A 21583-nucleotide genomic window follows, 5' to 3' on the forward strand; every position below is an offset into this window, starting at 1 on the left:
TAGTATAACAGGGATGATAGGATGATAGTACGACAGGAATGATAGGATGATAGTATGACAGGAATGATAGGATGATAGTATGACAGGAATGATAGGATGATAGTATGACAGGAATGATAGGATGATAGTAGGACAGGAATGATAGGATGATAGTATGACAGGAATGATAGGATGATAGTATGACAGGAATGATAGGATGATAGTATGACAGGAATGATAGGATGATAGTATGACAGGAATGATAGGATGATAGTATGACAGGAATGATAGGATGATAGTATGACAGGAATGATAGGATGATAATATGACAGGAATGATAGGATGATAGTATGACAGGAATGATAGGATGATAGTATGACAGGAATGATAGGATGATAATATGACAGGAATGATAGAATGATAGTATGACAGGAATGATAGGATGATAGTATGACAGGAATGATAGGATGATAATATGACAGGAATGATAGGATGATAGTATGAGAGGAATGATAGGATGATAGTATGAGAGGAATGATAGGATGATAGTATGACAGGAATGATAGGATGATAGTATGACAGGAATGATAGGATGATAGTATGACAGGAATGATAGGATGATAATATGACGGGAATGATAGGATAGTATGACAGGAATGAGAGGATGATATTATGACAGGAATGATAGGATGATAGTATGACAGGAATGATAGGATGACAGGAATGATAGGATAGTATCACAGGAATGAGAGGATGATAGTATGACAGGAATGATAGGATGATAGTATGACAGGAATGATAGGATGACAGTATGACAGGAATGATGGGATGATAGTATGACAGGAATGATAGGAGGATAGTATGACAGGAATGATAGGATGACAGGAATGATAGGATGATAGTATGACAGGAATGATAGGATGATAGTATGACAGGAATGATAGGATGATAGTATGACAGGAATGATAGGATGATAGTATGACAGGAATGAGAGGATGATAGTATGACAGGAATGATAGGATGATAGTATGACAGGAATGATAGGATGATAGTATGACAGGAATGATAGGATGATAGTATGACAGGAATGATAGGATGATAGGAATGATAGGATGATAGTATGACAGGAATGAGAGGATGATAGTATGACAGGAATGATAGGATGATAGGAATGATAGGATGATAGTATGACAGGAATGAGAGGCTGATAGTATGACAGGAATGATAGGATGATAGCATCACAGGAATGAGAGGATGATAGTATGACAGGAATGATAGGATGATAGTATGACAGGAATGATAGGATGACAGTATGACAGGAATGATGGGATGATAGTATGACAGGAATGATAGGATGACAGGAATGATAGGATGATAGTATGACAGGAATGAGAGGATGATAGTATGACAGGAATGATAGGATGATAGTATGACAGGAATGATAGGATGACAGGAATGATAGGATGATAGTATGACAGGAATGATAGAATGATAGTATGACAGGAATGATAGGATGATAGTATCACAGGAATGAGAGGATGATAGTATGACAGGAATGATAGGATGATAGTATGACAGGAATGATAGGATGACAGTATGACAGGAATGATGAGATGATAGTATGACAGGAATGATAGGATGACAGGAATGATAGGATGATAGTATGACAGGAATGAGAGGATGATAGTATGACAGGAATGATAGGATGATAGTATGACAGGAATGATAGGATGACAGAAATGATAGGATGATAGTATGACAGGAATGATAGGATGATAGTATGAGAGGAATGATAGGATGATAGTATGACAGGAATGATAGGATGATAGGATGACAGGAATGATAGGATGATAGTATGACAGGAATGAGAGGATGATAGTATGACAGGAATGAGAGGATGATAGTATGACAGGAATGAGAGGATGATAGTATGACGGGAATGATAGGATGATAGTATGACAGGAATGATAGGATGATAGTATGACGGGAATGATAGGATGATAGTATGACGGGAATGATAGGATGATAGTATGACAGGAATGATAGGATGATAGTATGACAGGAATGATAGGATGATAGTATGACAGGAATGATAGGATGATAGTATGACAGGAATGATAGGATGATAGTATGACAGGAATGATAGGATGATAGTATGACAGGAATGATAGGATGATAGTATGACAGGAATGATAGGATGATAGTATGACAGGAATGATAGGATGATAGTATGACAGGAATGATAGGATGATAGTATGACAGGAATGATAGGATGATAGTATGACAGGAATGATAGGATGATAGTATGACAGGAATGATAGAATGATAGTATGACAGGAATGATAGGATGATAGTATGACAGGAATGATAGGATGATAGTATGACAGGAATGATAGGATGATAGTATGACAGGAATGATAGGATGATAGTATGACAGGAATGATAAGATGATAGTATGACAGGAATGATAGGATGATAGTATGACAGGAATGATAGGATGATAGTATGACAGGAATGATAGGATGATAGTATGACAGGAATGATAGAATGATAGTATGACAGGAATGATAGGATGATAGTATGACAGGAATGATAGGATGATAGTATGACAGGAATGATAGGATGATAGTATGACAGGAATGATAGGATGATAGTATGACAGGAATGATAAGATGATAGTATGACAGGAATGATAGAATGATAGGATGACAGGAATGATAGGATGATAGTATGACAGGAATGAGAGGATGATAGTATGACAGGAATGAGAGGATGATAGTATGACAGGAATGATAGGATGATAGTATGACAGGAATGATAGAATGATAGGATGACAGGAATGATAGGATGATAGTATGACAGGAATGAGAGGATGATAGTATGACAGGAATGAGAGGATGATAGTATGACAGGAATGAGAGGATGATAGTATGACGGGAATGATAGGATGATAGTATGACGGGAATGATCCGTGTGTGACTTGAAAAAGTCCACTGTGTGGGTGAAACGTTGTCAATAAAGGACCACATTATACTGCATATGTGTTTATATTTCCATTGTGTCGGTATTTTATACCATTTATTTCCAAATAATATATGCTGACAGTCAATATATGCTGACAGTCAAATAATATATGCTGACAGTCATATAATATATGCTGACAGTCATATATGCTGACAGTCATATAATATATGCTGACACAGTCATATATGCTGAGACAGTCATATAATATATGCTGACACAGTCATATATGCTGACAGTCATATATGCTGACAGTCATATATGCTGACAGTCATATATGCTGACAGTCATATAATATATGCTGACACACTCATATATGCTGAGACAGTCATATAATATATGCTGACAGTCATATATGCTGACAGTCATATATGCTGACAGTCATATATGCTGAGACAGTCATATAATATATGCTGACACAGTCATATATGCTGACAGTCATATATGCTGACAGTCATACATGCTGACAGTCATATATGCTGACAGTCATATAATATATGCTGACAGTCATATATGCTGACAGTCATATATGCTGACAGTCATATATGCTGACAGTCATATAATATATGCTGACAGTCATACATGCTGACAGTCATATATGCTGACAGTCATATATGCTGACAGTCATATAATATATGCTGACAGTCATACATGCTGACAGTCATACATGCTGACAGTCATATATGCTGACAGTCATACATGCTGACAGTCATATATGCTGACAGTCATACATGCTGACAGTCATACATGCTGACAGTCATGCTGACAGTCATACATGCTGACAGTCATACATGCTGACAGTCATATATGCTGACAGTCATACATGCTGACAGTCATATATGCTGACAGTCATATATGCTGACAGTCATACATGCTGACAGTCATATATGCTGACAGTCATACATGCTGACAGTCATATATGCTGACAGTCATACATGCTGACAGTCATATATGCTGACAGTCATACATGCTGACAGTCATATATGCTGACAGTCATACATGCTGACAGTCATATATGCTGACAGTCATATATGCTGACAGTCATATAATATATTCTGACAGTCATACATGCTGACAGTCATACATGCTGACAGTCATATATGCTGACAGTCATACATGCTGACAGTCATACATGCTGACAGTCATATATGCTGACAGTCATATATGCTGACAGTCATACATGCTGACAGTCATACATGCTGACAGTCATATATGCTGACAGTCATACATGCTGACAGTCATATATGCTGACAGTCATACATGCTGACAGTCATATATGCTGACAGTCATACATGCTGACAGTCATATATGCTGACAGTCATATATGCTGACAGTCATACATGCTGACAGTCATATATGCTGACAGTCATACATGCTGACAGTCATATATGCTGACAGTCATACATGCTGACAGTCATATATGCTGACAGTCATACATGCTGACAGTCATATATGCTGACAGTCATACATGCTGACAGTCATATATGCTGACAGTCATACATGCTGACAGTCATATATGCTGACAGTCATACATGCTGACAGTCATATATGCTGACAGTCATACATGCTGACAGTCATATATGCTGACAGTCATACATGCTGACAGTCATATATGCTGACAGTCATACATGCTGACAGTCATATATGCTGACAGTCATACATGCTGACAGTCATATATGCTGACAGTCATACATGCTGACAGTCATATATGCTGACAGTCATACATGCTGACAGTCATATATGCTGACAGTCATACATGCTGACAGTCATATATGCTGACAGTCATACATGCTGACAGTCATATATGCTGACAGTCATACATGCTGACAGTCATATATGCTGACAGTCATACATGCTGAAAGTCATATATGCTGACAGTCATACATGCTGACAGTCATATATGCTGACAGTCATACATGCTGACAGTCATACATGCTGACAGTCATATATGCTGACAGTCATACATGCTGACAGTCATATATGCTGACAGTCATATATGCTGACAGTCATACATGCTGACAGTCATATATGCTGACAGTCATACATGCTGACAGTCATATATGCTGACAGTCATACATGCTGACAGTCATATATGCTGACAGTCATACATGCTGACAGTCATATATGCTGACAGTCATACATGCTGACAGTCATATATGCTGACAGTCATACATGCTGACAGTCATATATGCTGACAGTCATATATGCTGACAGTCATACATGCTGACAGTCATATATGCTGACAGTCATACATGCTGACAGTCATATATGCTGACAGTCATATATGCTGACAGTCATATAATATATTCTGACAGTCATACATGCTGACAGTCATACATGCTGACAGTCATATATGCTGACAGTCATACATGCTGACAGTCATATATGCTGACAGTCATATATGCTGACAGTCATACATGCTGACAGTCATACATGCTGACAGTCATATATGCTGACAGTCATACATGCTGACAGTCATACATGCTGACAGTCATATATGCTGACAGTCATACATGCTGACAGTCATATATGCTGACAGTCATATATGCTGACAGTCATACATGCTGACAGTCATATATGCTGACAGTCATACATGCTGACAGTCATATATGCTGACAGTCATACATGCTGACAGTCATATATGCTGAGTCATACATGCTGACAGTCATATATGCTGACAGTCATACATGCTGACAGTCATATATGCTGACAGTCATACATGCTGACAGTCATATATGCTGACAGTCATACATGCTGACAGTCATATATGCTGACAGTCATACATGCTGACAGTCATATATGCTGACAGTCATACATGCTGACAGTCATATATGCTGACAGTCATACATGCTGACAGTCATATATGCTGACAGTCATACATGCTGACAGTCATATATGCTGACAGTCATACATGCTGACAGTCATATATGCTGACAGTCATACATGCTGACAGTCATATATGCTGACAGTCATACATGCTGACAGTCATATATGCTGACAGTCATACATGCTGACAGTCATATATGCTGACAGTCATACATGCTGAAAGTCATATATGCTGACAGTCATACATGCTGACAGTCATATATGCTGACAGTCATACATGCTGACAGTCATACATGCTGACAGTCATATATGCTGACAGTCATACATGCTGACAGTCATATATGCTGACAGTCATATATGCTGACAGTCATACATGCTGACAGTCATACATGCTGACAGTCATATATGCTGACAGTCATATATGCTGACAGTCATACATGCTGACAGTCATACATGCTGACAGTCATATATGCTGACAGTCATATATGCTGACAGTCATATATGCTGACAGTCATACATGCTGACAGTCATACATGCTGACAGTCATACATGCTGACAGTCATATATGCTGACAGTCATATATGCTGACAGTCATACATGCTGACAGTCATACATGCTGACAGTCATACATGCTGACAGTCATACATGCTGACAGTCATACATGCTGACAGTCATACATGCTGACAGTCATACATGCTGACAGTCATACATGCTGACAGTCATACATGCTGACAGTCATACATGCTGACAGTCATACATGCTGACAGTCATACATGCTGACAGTCATACATGCTGACAGTCATATATGCTGACAGTCATATATGCTGACAGTCATATATGCTGACACAGTCATATAGTATATACTAACAATTATATAGTGTCTTGACATCTTATTCAGTACATTTTGATATACAGTATTTACACTGTCATATTTAATAAACATTATACAGTCATGTTTAACACAGGTTATGTTCATACAAAAACATTTTTGTAGTTTATATTCAGAATAATTTATATACTATATTCATACAATAATGTTTAAACTATACTTAGTGTGTATTGTGACTACAGTGAGACGAGACACTGAGTACAGTGAGACGAGATACTGAGTACAGTGAGACGAGATATTGAGTACAGTGAGACGAGATATTGAGTACAGTGAAACGAGATATTGAGTACTGTGAGACGAGACACTGAGTACAGTGAGACGAGACACTGAGTACAGTGAGACGAGACACTGAGTACAGTGAGACGAGATACTGAGTACAGTGAGACGAGATATTGAGTACAGTGAGACGAGATATTTAGTACAGTGAGACGAGACACTGAGTACAGTGAGACGAGACACTGAGTACAGTGAGACGAGACACTGAGTACAGTGAGACGAGATATTGAGTACTGTGAGACGAGACACTGAGTACAATGAGACGAGACAATGAGTACAGTGAGACGAGACACTGAGTACAGTGAGACGAGACACTGAGTACAGTGAGACGAGACACTGAGTACAGTGAGACGAGACACTGAGTACAGTGAGACGAGATATTGAGTACAGTGAGACGAGATAGAGTACAGTGAGACGAGATATTGAGTACAGTGAGACGAGATATTGAGTACAGTGAGACGAGCTATTGAGTACAGTGAGACGAGATATTGAGTACAGTGAGACGAGACATTGAGTACAGTGAGACGAGACATTGAGTACAGTGAGACGAGACATTGAGTACAGTGAGACGAGACATTGAGTACAGTGAGACGAGACATTGAGTACAGTGAGACGATACATTGAGTACAGTGAGACGAGACATTGAGTACAGTGAGACGAGACATTGAGTACAGTGAGACGAGACATTGAGTACAGTGAGACGATACATTGAGTACAGTGAGACGAGACACTGAGTACAGTGAGACGAGACATTGAGTACAGTGAGACGAGACATTGAGTACAGTGAGACGAGACATTGAGTACAGTGAGACGAGACACTGAGTACAGTGAGACGAGACATAATTTACTGTACTGCTTCCATCTAAATTACTATGAACAGTATTTGCATCTTTCTACATAAACATTTATGTTAAAATTATAAAGATGTTTTACGCCATGTTAAAAAGAGAAGTTAACAGCAATAAATTTATGGTCTAAAGATTTTTTTAACATTTTTATGGACATAGATTGTCAATTAAAAGTTATTAAAAAAGACCTGTGATGGTTGTCAAGATAGTGACCGTAACTATAAATTTTATTCAATCTTCCACCAAAATTGGCTGGTTGAAAAATCTGTGGTTTGAAAAATCTGTGGTTTGAAAAATCTGAAAAATCTGGTTTGATAAATCTTTTTTTTAAAATCTGTGGTTTGAAAAATCTATGGTTTGAAAATTCTGAAAAATGTGTTTTTTTTTTAAATCTGTGGTTTGAAAAATCTGCAGTTTGAAAAATCTGTAGTTTATAGTTGCGTTTCTTTAACCAATTTTGCATATCTAATTTGAATAGATAGGGAATATTATGACTATAATTGTGCCGGTAATCAGATCTGTATCAAATTTTGTTACTAAATTATTTTCTTTACTCAGATGTGTGGTGCCAAATTGTGATGACAACACTACCACTTACAATGAGACTTTTGTTGAGTGGGCCATCCCAGAGGGGGACCAGTGCCACGTCCGGGCACTCATCAACACCGCTTCTGATGACTGTGAATCAGATGTATTTTCCAACTCGACGATATCCTGCTCCAAGTGGGTTTACGATACCTCAATGTTCTCTGCGACTACTGTCACTGAGGTTCGTGGTCATGTTTGTCTTAGTTCTTCAAGCATATTATTGCATTATGTTTCATAATATAGCTCATACATATACTGCATAATTTGGTATAATGCATAATGTTTCTTGACAAAATTGTTAGAGCCGTTGGCTCACCACTGAAGCCCTGGGGTTCTAACCTCTGTTTACTAGTAGTAAAGAGGAACCTGGTTGTGAAGGGAAAAAAAAGCACTTAGAACGGACTTTAACTGGAACAATGTGTCAATCTGTTAAGATCTTCAAGATATCAGAATTTTATCCCAATAAGAGCTTGTTTAACGAAGTGTCTTCAGTATTGTCGGGAGATAGTTGGAAGTTAACCGGGTGGTGTTTGTGTGTCATAATCAAAGATCTTCAGTAAAAATAAGTGTTGGTAAAAGACAGTTTTGCGGTGATTAAGTCATCTAACAGGGAAACATTTTTCTACTAGCAGCTGCTTCAGTTCTATCACGGAGTAGCATGATGAGTGATTCCCCGTAGAGTGGTCTCCTGTAGGGGTCTTTTCCAGGGGATGACTTGTCTTAGGCTCCCTGTTAGGGGACAGCACAGCTTCACTTATGGTCATGAGGTGGGCGAAGATGGCTTCATCATCTTCGTGCAGACACTTGTGGGCTGGCAGAAGAAAGGAGACAAGATAAGGTGCACTAGTCATTGTTGTCACCTTCAGCAGGGTGGTGGCAGCGCGCAGTAACTATGGGTATCAGCTACCCGAGGTCGGTGATGTACACAAGGTGAGCTGCCGTCTCCTCGCAGGTCTGGCCAGCACAAGGTTGTGGCATCATTTTTCGATGCCACAACCTTGACATCAGTTTTCCATCAGTCATCTGAAGCAAAAATAGTCATGACTAGTGTGAACAGGGATTTCATAAACCAGTGGAGGGATCGGTGAGTCACAGAGACGAGCAGCAAGTTAACCAGAGTTAAACAGAAATCATCTCTGAGACAGTTCTCTATAGACTGAGGATCAGGCACATAGACTCCCCACCCAGCAGCATGTCTCATGCCACCGCCACCATCAGTGACATGAGACATGCAACTGACTGCAGAGCTCATGTTAATGTTTTGTCTTCTGCTTCAGTCTTTTTTCTAAATCTGTGGCTTTTATAATTTCCTCGGGGAACTTTCAGGAAAGTCCTTTAAAAGTGACATTTTAATTATATATTAACGAATGTAAGTTTCCATAACTTTGTAGGATAGAATTTGTTAGTTACATAAGCTTTCTATGTGCTAGCCATTATTTTCTGTTATAGATTTTTACCTTGTGTGTTTCTCATTTATGTGAAGAGTACTATGAGACTTAGGAAATCAAAATGCCCATTTAAATTACTTAGGTTCCTTCAATCTCGCTTGTGCCGAGAGTGTGTAGTCAGGTAAGATATTCTCAACTCTTTCAACTTATTATCTACACTGCTCTTTGAAAATTGTTTATCAGCAGGATAATGTAATATCTAGTAATAAAAGAAAGCAACTTGTCCTTAATATTGTATTAAAAGGAAGTGGAAGTATTAAAGGAAGCATTGAGAGGAGAGAGAGAATACAACATTGAGAGGCGAGAGAGAATACAACATTGAGAGGCGAGAGAGAATACAACATTGAGAGGCGAGAGAGAATACAACATTGAGAGGCGAGAGAGAATACAACATTGAGAGGCGAGAGAGAATACAACATTGAGAGGCGAGAGAGAATAAAACATTGAGAGGCGAGAGAGAGAATACAACATTGAGAGGCGAGAGAGAATACAACATTGAGAGGTGAGAGAGAATACAACATTGAGAGGCGAGAGAGAGAATACAACATTGAGAGGCGAGAGAGAGAATACAACATTGAGAGGCGAGAGAGAGAATACAACATTGAGAGGCGAGAGAGAGAATACAACATTGAGAGGCGAGGGAGAGAATACAACATTGAGAGGCGAGAGAGAGAATACAACATTGAGAGGCGAGAGAGAGAATACAACATTGAGAGGCGAGAGAGAGAATACAACATTGAGAGGCGAGAGAGAGAATACAACATTGAGAGGCGAGAGAGAGAATACAACATTGAGAGGCGAGAGAGAATACAACATTGAGAGGTGAGAGAGAATACAACATTGAGAGGCGAGAGAGAATACAACATTGAGAGGCGAGAGAGAGAATACAACATTGAGAGGCGAGAGAGAGAATACAACATTGAGAGGCGAGAGAGAGAATACAACATTGAGAGGAGAGAGAGAATACAACATTGAGAGGAGAGAGAGAATACAACATTGAGAGGCGAGAGAGAGAATACAACATTGAGAGGTGAGAGAGAATACAACATTGAGAGGCGAGAGAGAGAATACAACATTGAGAGGTGAGAGAGAATACAACATTGAGAGGCGAGAGAGAATACAACATTGAGAGGCGAGAGAGAGAATACAACATTGAGAGGCGAGAGAGAGAATACAACATTGAGAGGCGAGAGAGAATACAACATTGAGAGGTGAGAGAGAATACAACATTGAGAGGCGAGAGAGAGAATACAACATTGAGAGGCGAGAGAGAGAATACAACATTGAGAGGCGAGAGAGAGAATACAACATTGAGAGGCGAGAGAGAGAATACAACATTGAGAGGCGAGAGAGAGAATACAACATTGAGAGGCGAGAGAGAGAATACAACATTGAGAGGCGAGAGAGAGAATACAACATTGAGAGGCGAGAGAGAGAATACAACATTTGAGAGAGAATACAACATTGAGAGGCGAGAGAGAGAATACAACATTGAGAGGTGAGAGAGAATACAACATTGAGAGGCGAGAGAGAATACAACATTGAGAGGCGAGAGAGAGAATACAACATTGAGACGCGAGAGAGAATACAAAATTGATAGGAGAGGCGAGAGTGAATACAACATTGAGAGGCGAGAGAGAGAATACAACATTGAGAGGCGAGAGAGAATACAACATTGAGAGGCGAGAGAGAATACAACATTGAGAGGCGAGAGAGAATACAACATTGAGAGGCGAGAGAGAGAATACAACATTGAGAGGCGAGAGAGAGAATACAACATTGAGAGGCGAGAGAGAATACAACATTGAGAGGCGAGAGAGAATACAACATTGAGAGGCGAGAGAGAGAATACAACATTGAGAGGTGAGAGAGAATACAACATTGAGAGGCGAGAGAGAATACAACATTGAGAGGCGAGAGAGAGAATACAACATTGAGAGGCGAGAGAGAGAATACAACATTGAGAGGTGAGAGAGAATACAACATTGAGAGGCGAGAGAGAATACAACATTGAGAGGTGAGAGAGAATACAACATTGAGAGGCGAGAGAGAGAATACAACATTGAGAGGCGAGAGAGAGAATACAACATTGAGAGGCGAGAGAGAGAATACAACATTGAGAGGCGAGAGAGAATACAACATTGAGAGGCGAGAGAGAGAATACAACATTGAGAGGTGAGAGAGAATACAACATTGAGAGGCGAGAGAGAATACAACATTGAGAGGCGAGAGAGAGAATACAACATTGAGAGGCGAGAGAGAGAATACAACATTGAGAGGTGAGAGAGAATACAACACTGAGAGGCGAGAGAGAATACAACATTGAGAGGTGAGAGAGAATACAACATTGAGAGGCGAGAGAGAGAATACAACATTGAGAGGCGAGAGAGAGAATACAACATTGAGAGGCGAGAGAGAGAATACAACATTGAGAGGCGAGAGAGAGAATACAACATTGAGAGGTGAGAGAGAATACAACATTGAGAGGCGAGAGAGAATACAACATTGAGAGGTGAGAGAGAATACAACATTGAGAGGCGAGAGAGAGAATACAACATTGAGAGGCGAGAGAGAGAATACAACATTGAGAGGCATTGAGAGAGAGAGAATACAACATTGAGAGGCGAGAGAGAGAATACAACATTGAGAGGCGAGAGAGAGAATACAACATTGAGAGGCGAGAGAGAGAATACAACATTGAGAGGCGAGAGAGAGAATACAACATTGAGAGGCGAGAGAGAGAATACAACATTGAGAGGCGAGAGAGAGAATACAACATTGAGAGGCGAGAGAGAGAATACAACATTGAGAGGCGAGAGAGAGAATACAACATTGAGAGGCGAGAGAGAGAATACAACATTGAGAGGCGAGGTGAGAGAGAATACAACATTGAGAGGCGAGAGAGAATACAACATTGAGAGGCGAGAGAGAGAATACAACATTGAGAGGCGAGAGAGAGAATACAACATTGAGAGGGAGAGAGAGAATACAACATTGAGAGGAATACAACATTGAGAGGCGAGAGAGAGAATACAACATTGAGAGGCGAGAGAGAGAATACAACATTGAGAGAGAATACAACATTGAGAGAGAATACAACATTGAGAGGCATTGAGAGAGAGAGAATACAACATTGAGAGGCGAGAGAGAGAATACAACATTGAGAGAGAATACAACGAGAGAGAGAATACAACATTGAGAGGCGAGAGAGAGAATACAACATTGAGAGGCGAGAGAGAGAATACAACATTGAGAGGCGAGAGAGAGAATACAACATTGAGAGGCGAGAGAGAGAATACAACATTGAGAGGCGAGAGAGAGAATACAACATTGAGAGGCGAGAGAGAGAATACAACATTGAGAGGCGAGAGAGAGAATACAACATTGAGAGAGAATACAACATTGAGAGAGAGAGAATACCACATTGAGAGGCGAGAGAGAGAATACAACATTGAGAGGCGAGAGAGAGAATACAACATTGAGAGGCGAGAGAGAGAATACAACATTGAGAGGCGAGAGAGAGAATACAACATTGAGAGGCGAGAGAGAGAATACAACATTGAGAGGCGAGAGAGAGAATACAACATTGAGAGGCGAGAGAGAGAATACAACATTGAGAGGAGAGAGAGAATACAACATTGAGAGGCGAGAGAGAATACAACATTGAGAGGCGAGAGAGAATACAACATTGAGAGGCGAGAGAGAGAATACAATATTGAGAGGCGAGAGAGAGAATACAACATTGAGAGAGAGAATACAACATTGAGAGGCGAGAGAGAATACAACATTGAGAGGCGAGAGAGAGAATACAACATTGAGAGAGAATACAACATTGAGAGAGAGAGAATACAACATTGAGAGAGAATACAACATTGAGAGGCGAGAGAGAATACAACATTGAGAGGCGAGAGAGAGAATACAACATTGAGAGGCGAGAGAGAGAATACAACATTGAGAGGCGAGAGAGAGAATACAACATTGAGAGGCGAGAGAGAATACAACATTGAGAGGCGAGAGAGAATACAACATTGAGAGGCGAGAGAGAGAATACAACATTGAGAGGCGAGAGAGAGAATACAACATTGAGAGGCGAGAGAGAATACAACATTGAGAGGCGAGAGAGAATACAACATTGAGAGGCGAGAGAGAGAATACAACATTGAGAGGCGAGAGAGAGAATACAACATTGAGAGGCGAGAGAGGAATAAAACATTGAGTGGAGAGAGAGAATACAACATTGAGAGGCATTGAGAGAGAGAGAATACAACATTGAGAGGCGAGAGAGAGAATACAACATTGAGAGGCGAGAGAGAGAATACAACATTGAGAGGCGAGAGAGAATACAACATTGAGAGGCGAGAGAGAATACAACATTGAGAGGCGAGAGAGAGAATACAACATTGAGAGGCGAGAGAGAGAATACAACATTGAGAGGCGAGAGAGAGAATACAACATTGAGAGGCGAGAGAGAGAATACAACATTGAGAGGCGAGAGAGAGAATACAACATTGAGAGGCGAGAGAGAATACAACATTGAGAGGCGAGAGAGAGAATACAACATTGAGAGGCGAGAGAGAGAATACAACATTGAGAGAGAATACAACATTGAGAGAGAGAGAATACAACATTGAGAGGGGAGAGAGAGAATACAACATTGAGAGGCGAGAGAGAGAATACAACATTGAGAGGCGAGAGAGAGAATACAACATTGAGAGGCGAGAGAGAGAATACAACATTGAGAGGAGAGAGAGAATACAACATTGAGAGGCGAGAGGCGAGAGAGAATACAACATTGAGAGGCGAGAGAGAGAATACAACATTGAGAGGCGAGAGAGAGAATACAACATTGAGAGGAGAGAGAGAATACAACATTGAGAGGAGAGAGAGAATACAACATTGAGAGGCGAGAGAGAGAATACAACATTGAGAGGCGAGAGAGAGAATACAACATTGAGAGGCGAGAGAGAGAATACAACATTGAGAGGCGAGAGAGAGAATACAACATTGAGAGAGAGAGAATACAACATTGAGAGGCGAGAGAGAGAATACAACATTGAGAGGCGAGAGAGAGAATACAACATTGAGAGAGAATACAACGAGAGAGAGAATACAACATTGAGAGGCGAGAGAGAGAATACAACATTGAGAGAGATTACAACTTTGAGAGGCGAGAGAGAGAATACAACATTGAGAGGCGAGAGAGAGAATACAACATTGAGAGGCGAGAGAGAATACAACATTGAGAGGAATACAACGAGAGAGAATACAACATTGAGAGGCGAGAGAGAGAATACAACATTGAGAGGCGAGAGAGAGAATACAACATTGAGAGGCGAGAGAGAGAATACAACATTGAGAGGCGAGAGAGAGAATACAACATTGAGAGGCGAGAGAGAGAATACAACATTGAGAGGCGAGAGAGAGAATACAACATTGAGAGGCGAGAGAGAGAATACAACATTGAGAGGAGAGAGAGAATACAACATTGAGAGGCGAGAGAGAATACAACATTGAGAGGCGAGAGAGAATACAACATTGAGAGGCGAGAGAGAGAATACAACATTGAGAGGCGAGAGAGAGAATACAACATTGAGAGGCGAGAGAGAGAATACAACATTGAGAGGCGAGAGAGAATACAACATTGAGAGGCGAGAGAGAGAATACAACATTGAGAGGCGAGAGAGAGAATACAACATTGAGAGGCGAGAGAGAGAATACAACATTGTGACGCGAGAGAGAGCATTGAGAGGCGAGTGAGAATACAACATTGAGAGGCGAGGGAGAGTACAATATTGAGAGAGAGAGAATACAACATTGAGAGAGCATTGAGAGGCGAGAGAGAATACAACATTGAGAATACAACACTGAGAGGCGAGAGAGAATACAACATTGAGAGGCGAGAGAGAATACAACATTGAGAGGCGAGAGAGAGAATACAATATTGAGAGGCGAGAGAGAATACAACATTGAGAGGCGAGGGAGAATACAACATTGAGAGGCGAGAGAGAATACAACATTGAGAGGCGAGATAGAATACAACATTGAGAGGCGAGATAGAATACAACATTGAGAGGCGAGATAGAATACAACATTGAGAGGCGAGATAGAATACAACATTGAGAGGCGAGATAGAATACAACATTGAGAGGCGAGATAGAATACAACATTGAGAGGCGAGATAGAATACAACATTGAGAGAGAGAGAATACAACATTGAGAGGCGAGAGAGAGAATACAATATTGAGAGGCGAGAGAGAATACAACATTGAGAGGCGAGAGAGAGAATACAACATTGAGAGGCGAGAGAGAGAATACAACATTGAGAGGCGAGAGAGAGAATACAACATTGAGAGGCGAGAGAGAATACAACATTGAGAGGCGAGAGAGAGAATACAACATTGAGAGGCGAGAGAGAGAATACAACATTGAGAGGCGAGAGAGAGAATACAACATTGAGAGGCGAGAGAGAGAATACAACATTGAGAGGCGAGAGAGAGAATACAACATTGAGAGGCGAGAGAGAGAATACAACATTGAGAGGCGAGAGAGAGAATACAACATTGAGAGCGAGAGAGAGAATACAACATTGAGAGGCGAGAGAGAGAATACAACATTGAGAGGCGAGAGAGAGAATACAACATTGAGAGGCGAGAGAGAGAATACAACATTGAGAGGCGAGAGAGAATACAATATTGAGAGGCGAGAGAGAATACAACATTGAGAGGCGAGAGAGAGAATACAATATTGAGAGGCGAGAGAGAATACAACATTGAGAGGCGAGAGAGAGAATACAACATTGAGAGGCGAGAGAGAGAATACAATATTGAGAGGCGAGAGAGAATACAACATTGAGAGGCGAGAGAGAATACAACATTGAGAGGCGAGAGAGAGAATACAACATTGAGAGGCGAGAGAGAATACAACATTGAGAGGCGAGAGAGAGAATACAACATTGAGAGGCGAGAGAGAATACATTGAGAGGCGAGAGAGAATACAACATTGAGAGGCGAGGCGAGAGAGAATACAACATTGAGAGGCAATATTGAGAGGCGAGAGAGAATACAACATTGAGAGGCGAGAGAGAATACAACATTGAGAGGCGAGAGAGAGAATACAACATTGAGAGGCGAGAGAGAATACAACATTGAGAGGCGAGAGAGAGAATACAACATTGAGAGGCGAGAGAGAGAATACAACATTGAGAGGCGAGAGAGAGAATACAACATTGAGAGGCGAGAGAGAGAATACAACATTGAGAGGCGAGAGAGAGAATACAACATTGAGAGGCGAGAGAGAGAATACAACATTGAGAGGCGAGAGAGAGAATACAACATTGAGAGGCGAGAGAGAGAATACAACATTGAGAGGCGAGAGAGAGAATACAACATTGAGAGGCGAGAGAGAGAATACAACATTGAGAGGCGAGAGAGAGAATACAACATTGAGAGGCGAGAGAGAGAATACAACATTGAGAGGCGAGAGAGAGAATACAACATTGAGAGGCGAGAGAGAGAATACAACATTGAGAGGCGAGAGAGAATACAACATTGAGAGGCGAGAGAGAGAATACAACATTGAGAGGCGAGAGAGAGAATACAACATTGAGAGGCGAGAGAGAGAATACAACATTGAGAGGCGAGAGAGAGAATACAACATTGAGAGAGAATACAACATTGAGAGGCGAGGGAGAGAATACAATATTGAGAGGCGAGAGAGAATACAACATTGAGAGGCGAGAGAGAGAATACAATATTGAGAGGCGAGAGAGAATACAACATTGAGAGGCGAGAGAGAGAATACAACATTGAGAGGCGAGAGAGAGAATACAATATTGAGAGGCGAGAGAGAATACAACATTGAGAGGCGAGAGAGAGAATACAATATTGAGAGGCGAGAGAGAATACAACATTGAGAGGCGAGAGAGAGAATACAATATTGAGAGGCGAGAGAGAATACAACATTGAGAGGCGAGAGAGAGAATACAATATTGAGAGGCGAGAGAGAATACAACATTGAGAGGCGAGAGAGAGAATACAATATTGAGAGGCGAGAGAGAATACAACATTGAGAGGCGAGAGAGAGAATACAATATTGAGAGGCGAGAGAGAATACAACATTGAGAGGCGAGAGAGAGAATACAACATTGAGAGGCGAGAGAGAATACAACATTGAGAGGCGAGAGAGAATACAACATTGAGAGGCGAGAGAGAGAATACAATATTGAGAGGCGAGAGAGAATACAACATTGAGAGGAATACAACATTGAGAGAGAGAGAATACAACATTGAGAGGCGAGAGAGAATACAACATTGAGAGGCGAGAGAGAATACAACATTGAGAGGCGAGAGAGAGAATACAATATTGAGAGGCGAGAGAGAATACAACATTGAGAGGCGAGAGAGAGAATACAACATTGAGAGGCGAGAGAGAGAATACAACATTGAGAGGCGAGAGAGAGAATACAATATTGAGAGGCGAGAGAGAATACAACATTGAGAGGCGAGAGAGAGAATACAACATTGAGAGGCGAGAGAGAATACAACATTGAGAGGCGAGAGAGAATACAACATTGAGAGGCGAGAGAGAGAATACAACATTGAGAGGCGAGAGAGAATACAACATTGAGAGGCGAGAGAGAGAATACAACATTGAGAGGCGAGAGAGAGAATACAACATTGAGAGGCGAGAGAGAGAATACAACATTGAGAGGCGAGAGAGAATACAACATTGAGAGGCGAGAGAGAGAATACAACATTGAGAGGCGAGAGAGAATACAACATTGAGAGGCGAGAGAGAATACAACATTGAGAGGCGAGAGAGAGAATACAATATTGAGAGGCGAGAGAGAATACAACATTGAGAGGCGAGAGAGAGAATACAACATTGAGAGGCGAGAGAGAATACAACATTGAGAGGCGAGAGAGAGAATACAACATTGAGAGGCGAGAGAGAATACAACATTGAGAGGCGAGAGAGAGAATACAACATTGAGAGGCGAGAGAGAGAATACAACATTGAGAGGCGAGAGAGAATACAACATTGAGAGGCGAGAGAGAATACAACATTGAGAGGCGAGAGAGAGAATACAACATTGAGAGGCGAGAGAGAGAATACAACATTGAGAGGCGAGAGAGAATACAACATTGAGAGGCGAGAGAGAGAATACAACATTGAGAGGCGAGAGAGAATACAACATTGAGAGGCGAGAGAGAGAATACAACATTGAGAGGCGAGAGAGAGAATACAACATTGAGAGGCGAGAGAGAGAATACAACATTGAGAGGCGAGAGAGAGAATACAACATTGAGAGGCGAGAGAGAGAATACAACATTGAGAGGCGAGAGAGAGAATACAACATTGAGAGGCGAGAGAGAGAATACAACATTGAGAGGCGAGAGAGAGAATACAACATTGAGAGGCGAGAGAGAGAATACAACATTGAGAGGCGAGAGAGAGAATACAACATTGAGAGGCGAGAGAGAGAATACAACATTGAGAGGCGAGAGAGAGAATACAACATTGAGAGGCGAGAGAGAGAATACAACATTGAGAGGCGAGAGAGAGAATACAACATTGAGAGGCGAGAGAGAGAATACAACATTGAGAGGCGAGAGAGAGAATACAACATTGAGAGGCGAGAGAGAGAATACAACATTGAGAGGCGAGAGAGAATACAACATTGAGAGGCGAGAGAGAGAATACAATATTGAGAGGCGAGAGAGAATACAACATTGAGAGGCGAGAGAGAGAATACAATATTGAGAGGCGAGGGAGAGTACAATATTGAGAGGCGAGAGAGAATACAACATTGAGAGGCGAGAGAGAATACAACATTGAGAGGCGAGAGAGAGAATACAACATTGAGAGGCGAGAGAGAATACAACATTGAGAGGCGAGAGAGAATACAACATTGAGAGGCGAGAGAGAGAATACAACATTGAGAGGCGAGAGAGAATACAACATTGAGAGGCGAGAGAGAGAATACAATATTGAGAGGCGAGAGAGAATACAACATTGAGAGGCGAGAGAGAGAATACAATATTGAGAGGCGAGAGAGAATACAACATTGAGAGGCGAGAGAGAGAATACAATATTGAGAGGCGAGAGAGAATACAACATTGAGAGGCGAGGGAGAGTACAATATTGAGAGGCGAGAGAGAGAATACAACATTGAGAGGCGAGAGAGAGAATACAACATTGAGAGGCGAGAGAGAGAATACAACATTGAGAGGCGAGAGAGAGAATACAACATTGAGAGGCGAGAGAGAATACAACATTGAGAGGCGAGAGAGAATACAACATTGAGAGGCGAGAGAGAGAATACAACATTGAGAGGCGAGAGAGAGAATACAACATTGAGAGGCGAGGGAGAATACAACATTGAGAGGCGAGAGAGAGAATACAACATTGAGAGGCGAGGGAGAATACAACATTGAGAGGCGAGAGAGAGAATACAACATTGAGAGGCGAGAGAGAGAATACAACATTGAGAGGCGAGAGAGAGAATACAACATTGAGAGGCGAGAGAGAGAATACAACATTGAGAGGCGAGAGAGAGAATACAACATTGAGAGGCGAGAGAGAGAATACAACATTGAGAGGCGAGAGAGAGAATACAACATTGAGAGGCGAGAGAGAGAATACAACATTGAGAGGCGAGAGAGAATACAACATTGAGAGGCGAGAGAGAGAATACAACATTGAGAGGCGAGAGAGAGAATACAACATTGAGAGGCGAGAGAGAGAATACAACATTGAGAGGCGAGGGAGAGTACAATATTGAGAGGCGAGAGAGAATACAACATTGAGAGGCGAGAGAGAGAATACAACATTGAGAGGCGAGAGAGAGAATACAACATTGAGAGGCGAGGGAGAGTACAATATTGAGAGGCGAGAGAGAATACAACATTGAGAGGCGAGAGAGAGAATACAACATTGAGAGGCGAGAGAGAATACAACATTGAGAGGCGAGAGAGAGAATACAACATTGAGAGGCGAGAGAGAGAATACAACATTGAGAGGCGAGAGAGAGAATACAACATTGAGAGGCGAGAGAGAGAATACAACATTGAGAGGCGAGAGAGAGAATACAACATTGAGAGGCGAGAGAGAGAATACAACATTGAGAGGCGAGAGAGAGAATACAACATTGAGAGGCGAGAGAGAATAGAACACTGAGAGGTGATAGAGAATACAACATCAGCTGTGGGGAATATTGTGTATAAAAATGAAGTATAAAAAGTTAATTCAGTTACTGTACCAGAAAAGTCTGTAAAACGAAGTAATTTTTTGCAACTACCGGTTGTAGTAGTTAATGTAATTGTATGTTACTTTAGGCCATATTTTTATTTTTAATTTTAGATTTTTTTCTGCAGTCCGACTCTGTTTATACAATTACGAACAAATCCCTGAGGTGTTTACAAATATACCTAGTTAGACGCAGTTGGTCCAGTGCTTAACACAAAGATCTGTGAGTTTTACGGGTCACCTGTCACAGGTTTGATCCCCACCTGATCTGAGAGTTTGCTTCCGTGTTATTAAATTTTCGTGAGTCATTAAGGCCGCTTTGAACGAACGTGAGCTAATGAGTGCAATAGTCACGTTAGTGTGGGATTTGTCAGTGAAAGCTTGTATTTGTGGTCACAGTGGTGGCCCATGCTAACCTTCGTATGGTGTATGAAAGTATTCTATGCTGGGTGACAATTACA

The 21583-nt window shown here is 41.0% G+C and overlaps 1 protein-coding gene across 1 annotated transcript in view; it reads left to right on the forward strand.

The window, feature by feature from the left end:
- The window catches only part of LOC138853445 (organic cation transporter protein-like), a 202089-nt gene that overhangs the window by 172508 nt on the left and 7998 nt on the right, over nt 1–21583 (forward strand). The window contains exon 3 of the mRNA XM_070090126.1: nt 8398–8608. Coding sequence (XP_069946227.1) covers nt 8398–8608 — 211 coding nt within the window. The remainder of the gene's footprint in view (nt 1–8397; nt 8609–21583) is intronic.

Source organism: Cherax quadricarinatus, chromosome 30, assembly GCF_038502225.1.
Source record: "Cherax quadricarinatus isolate ZL_2023a chromosome 30, ASM3850222v1, whole genome shotgun sequence".
NCBI lineage: Eukaryota > Metazoa > Arthropoda > Malacostraca > Decapoda > Parastacidae > Cherax > Cherax quadricarinatus.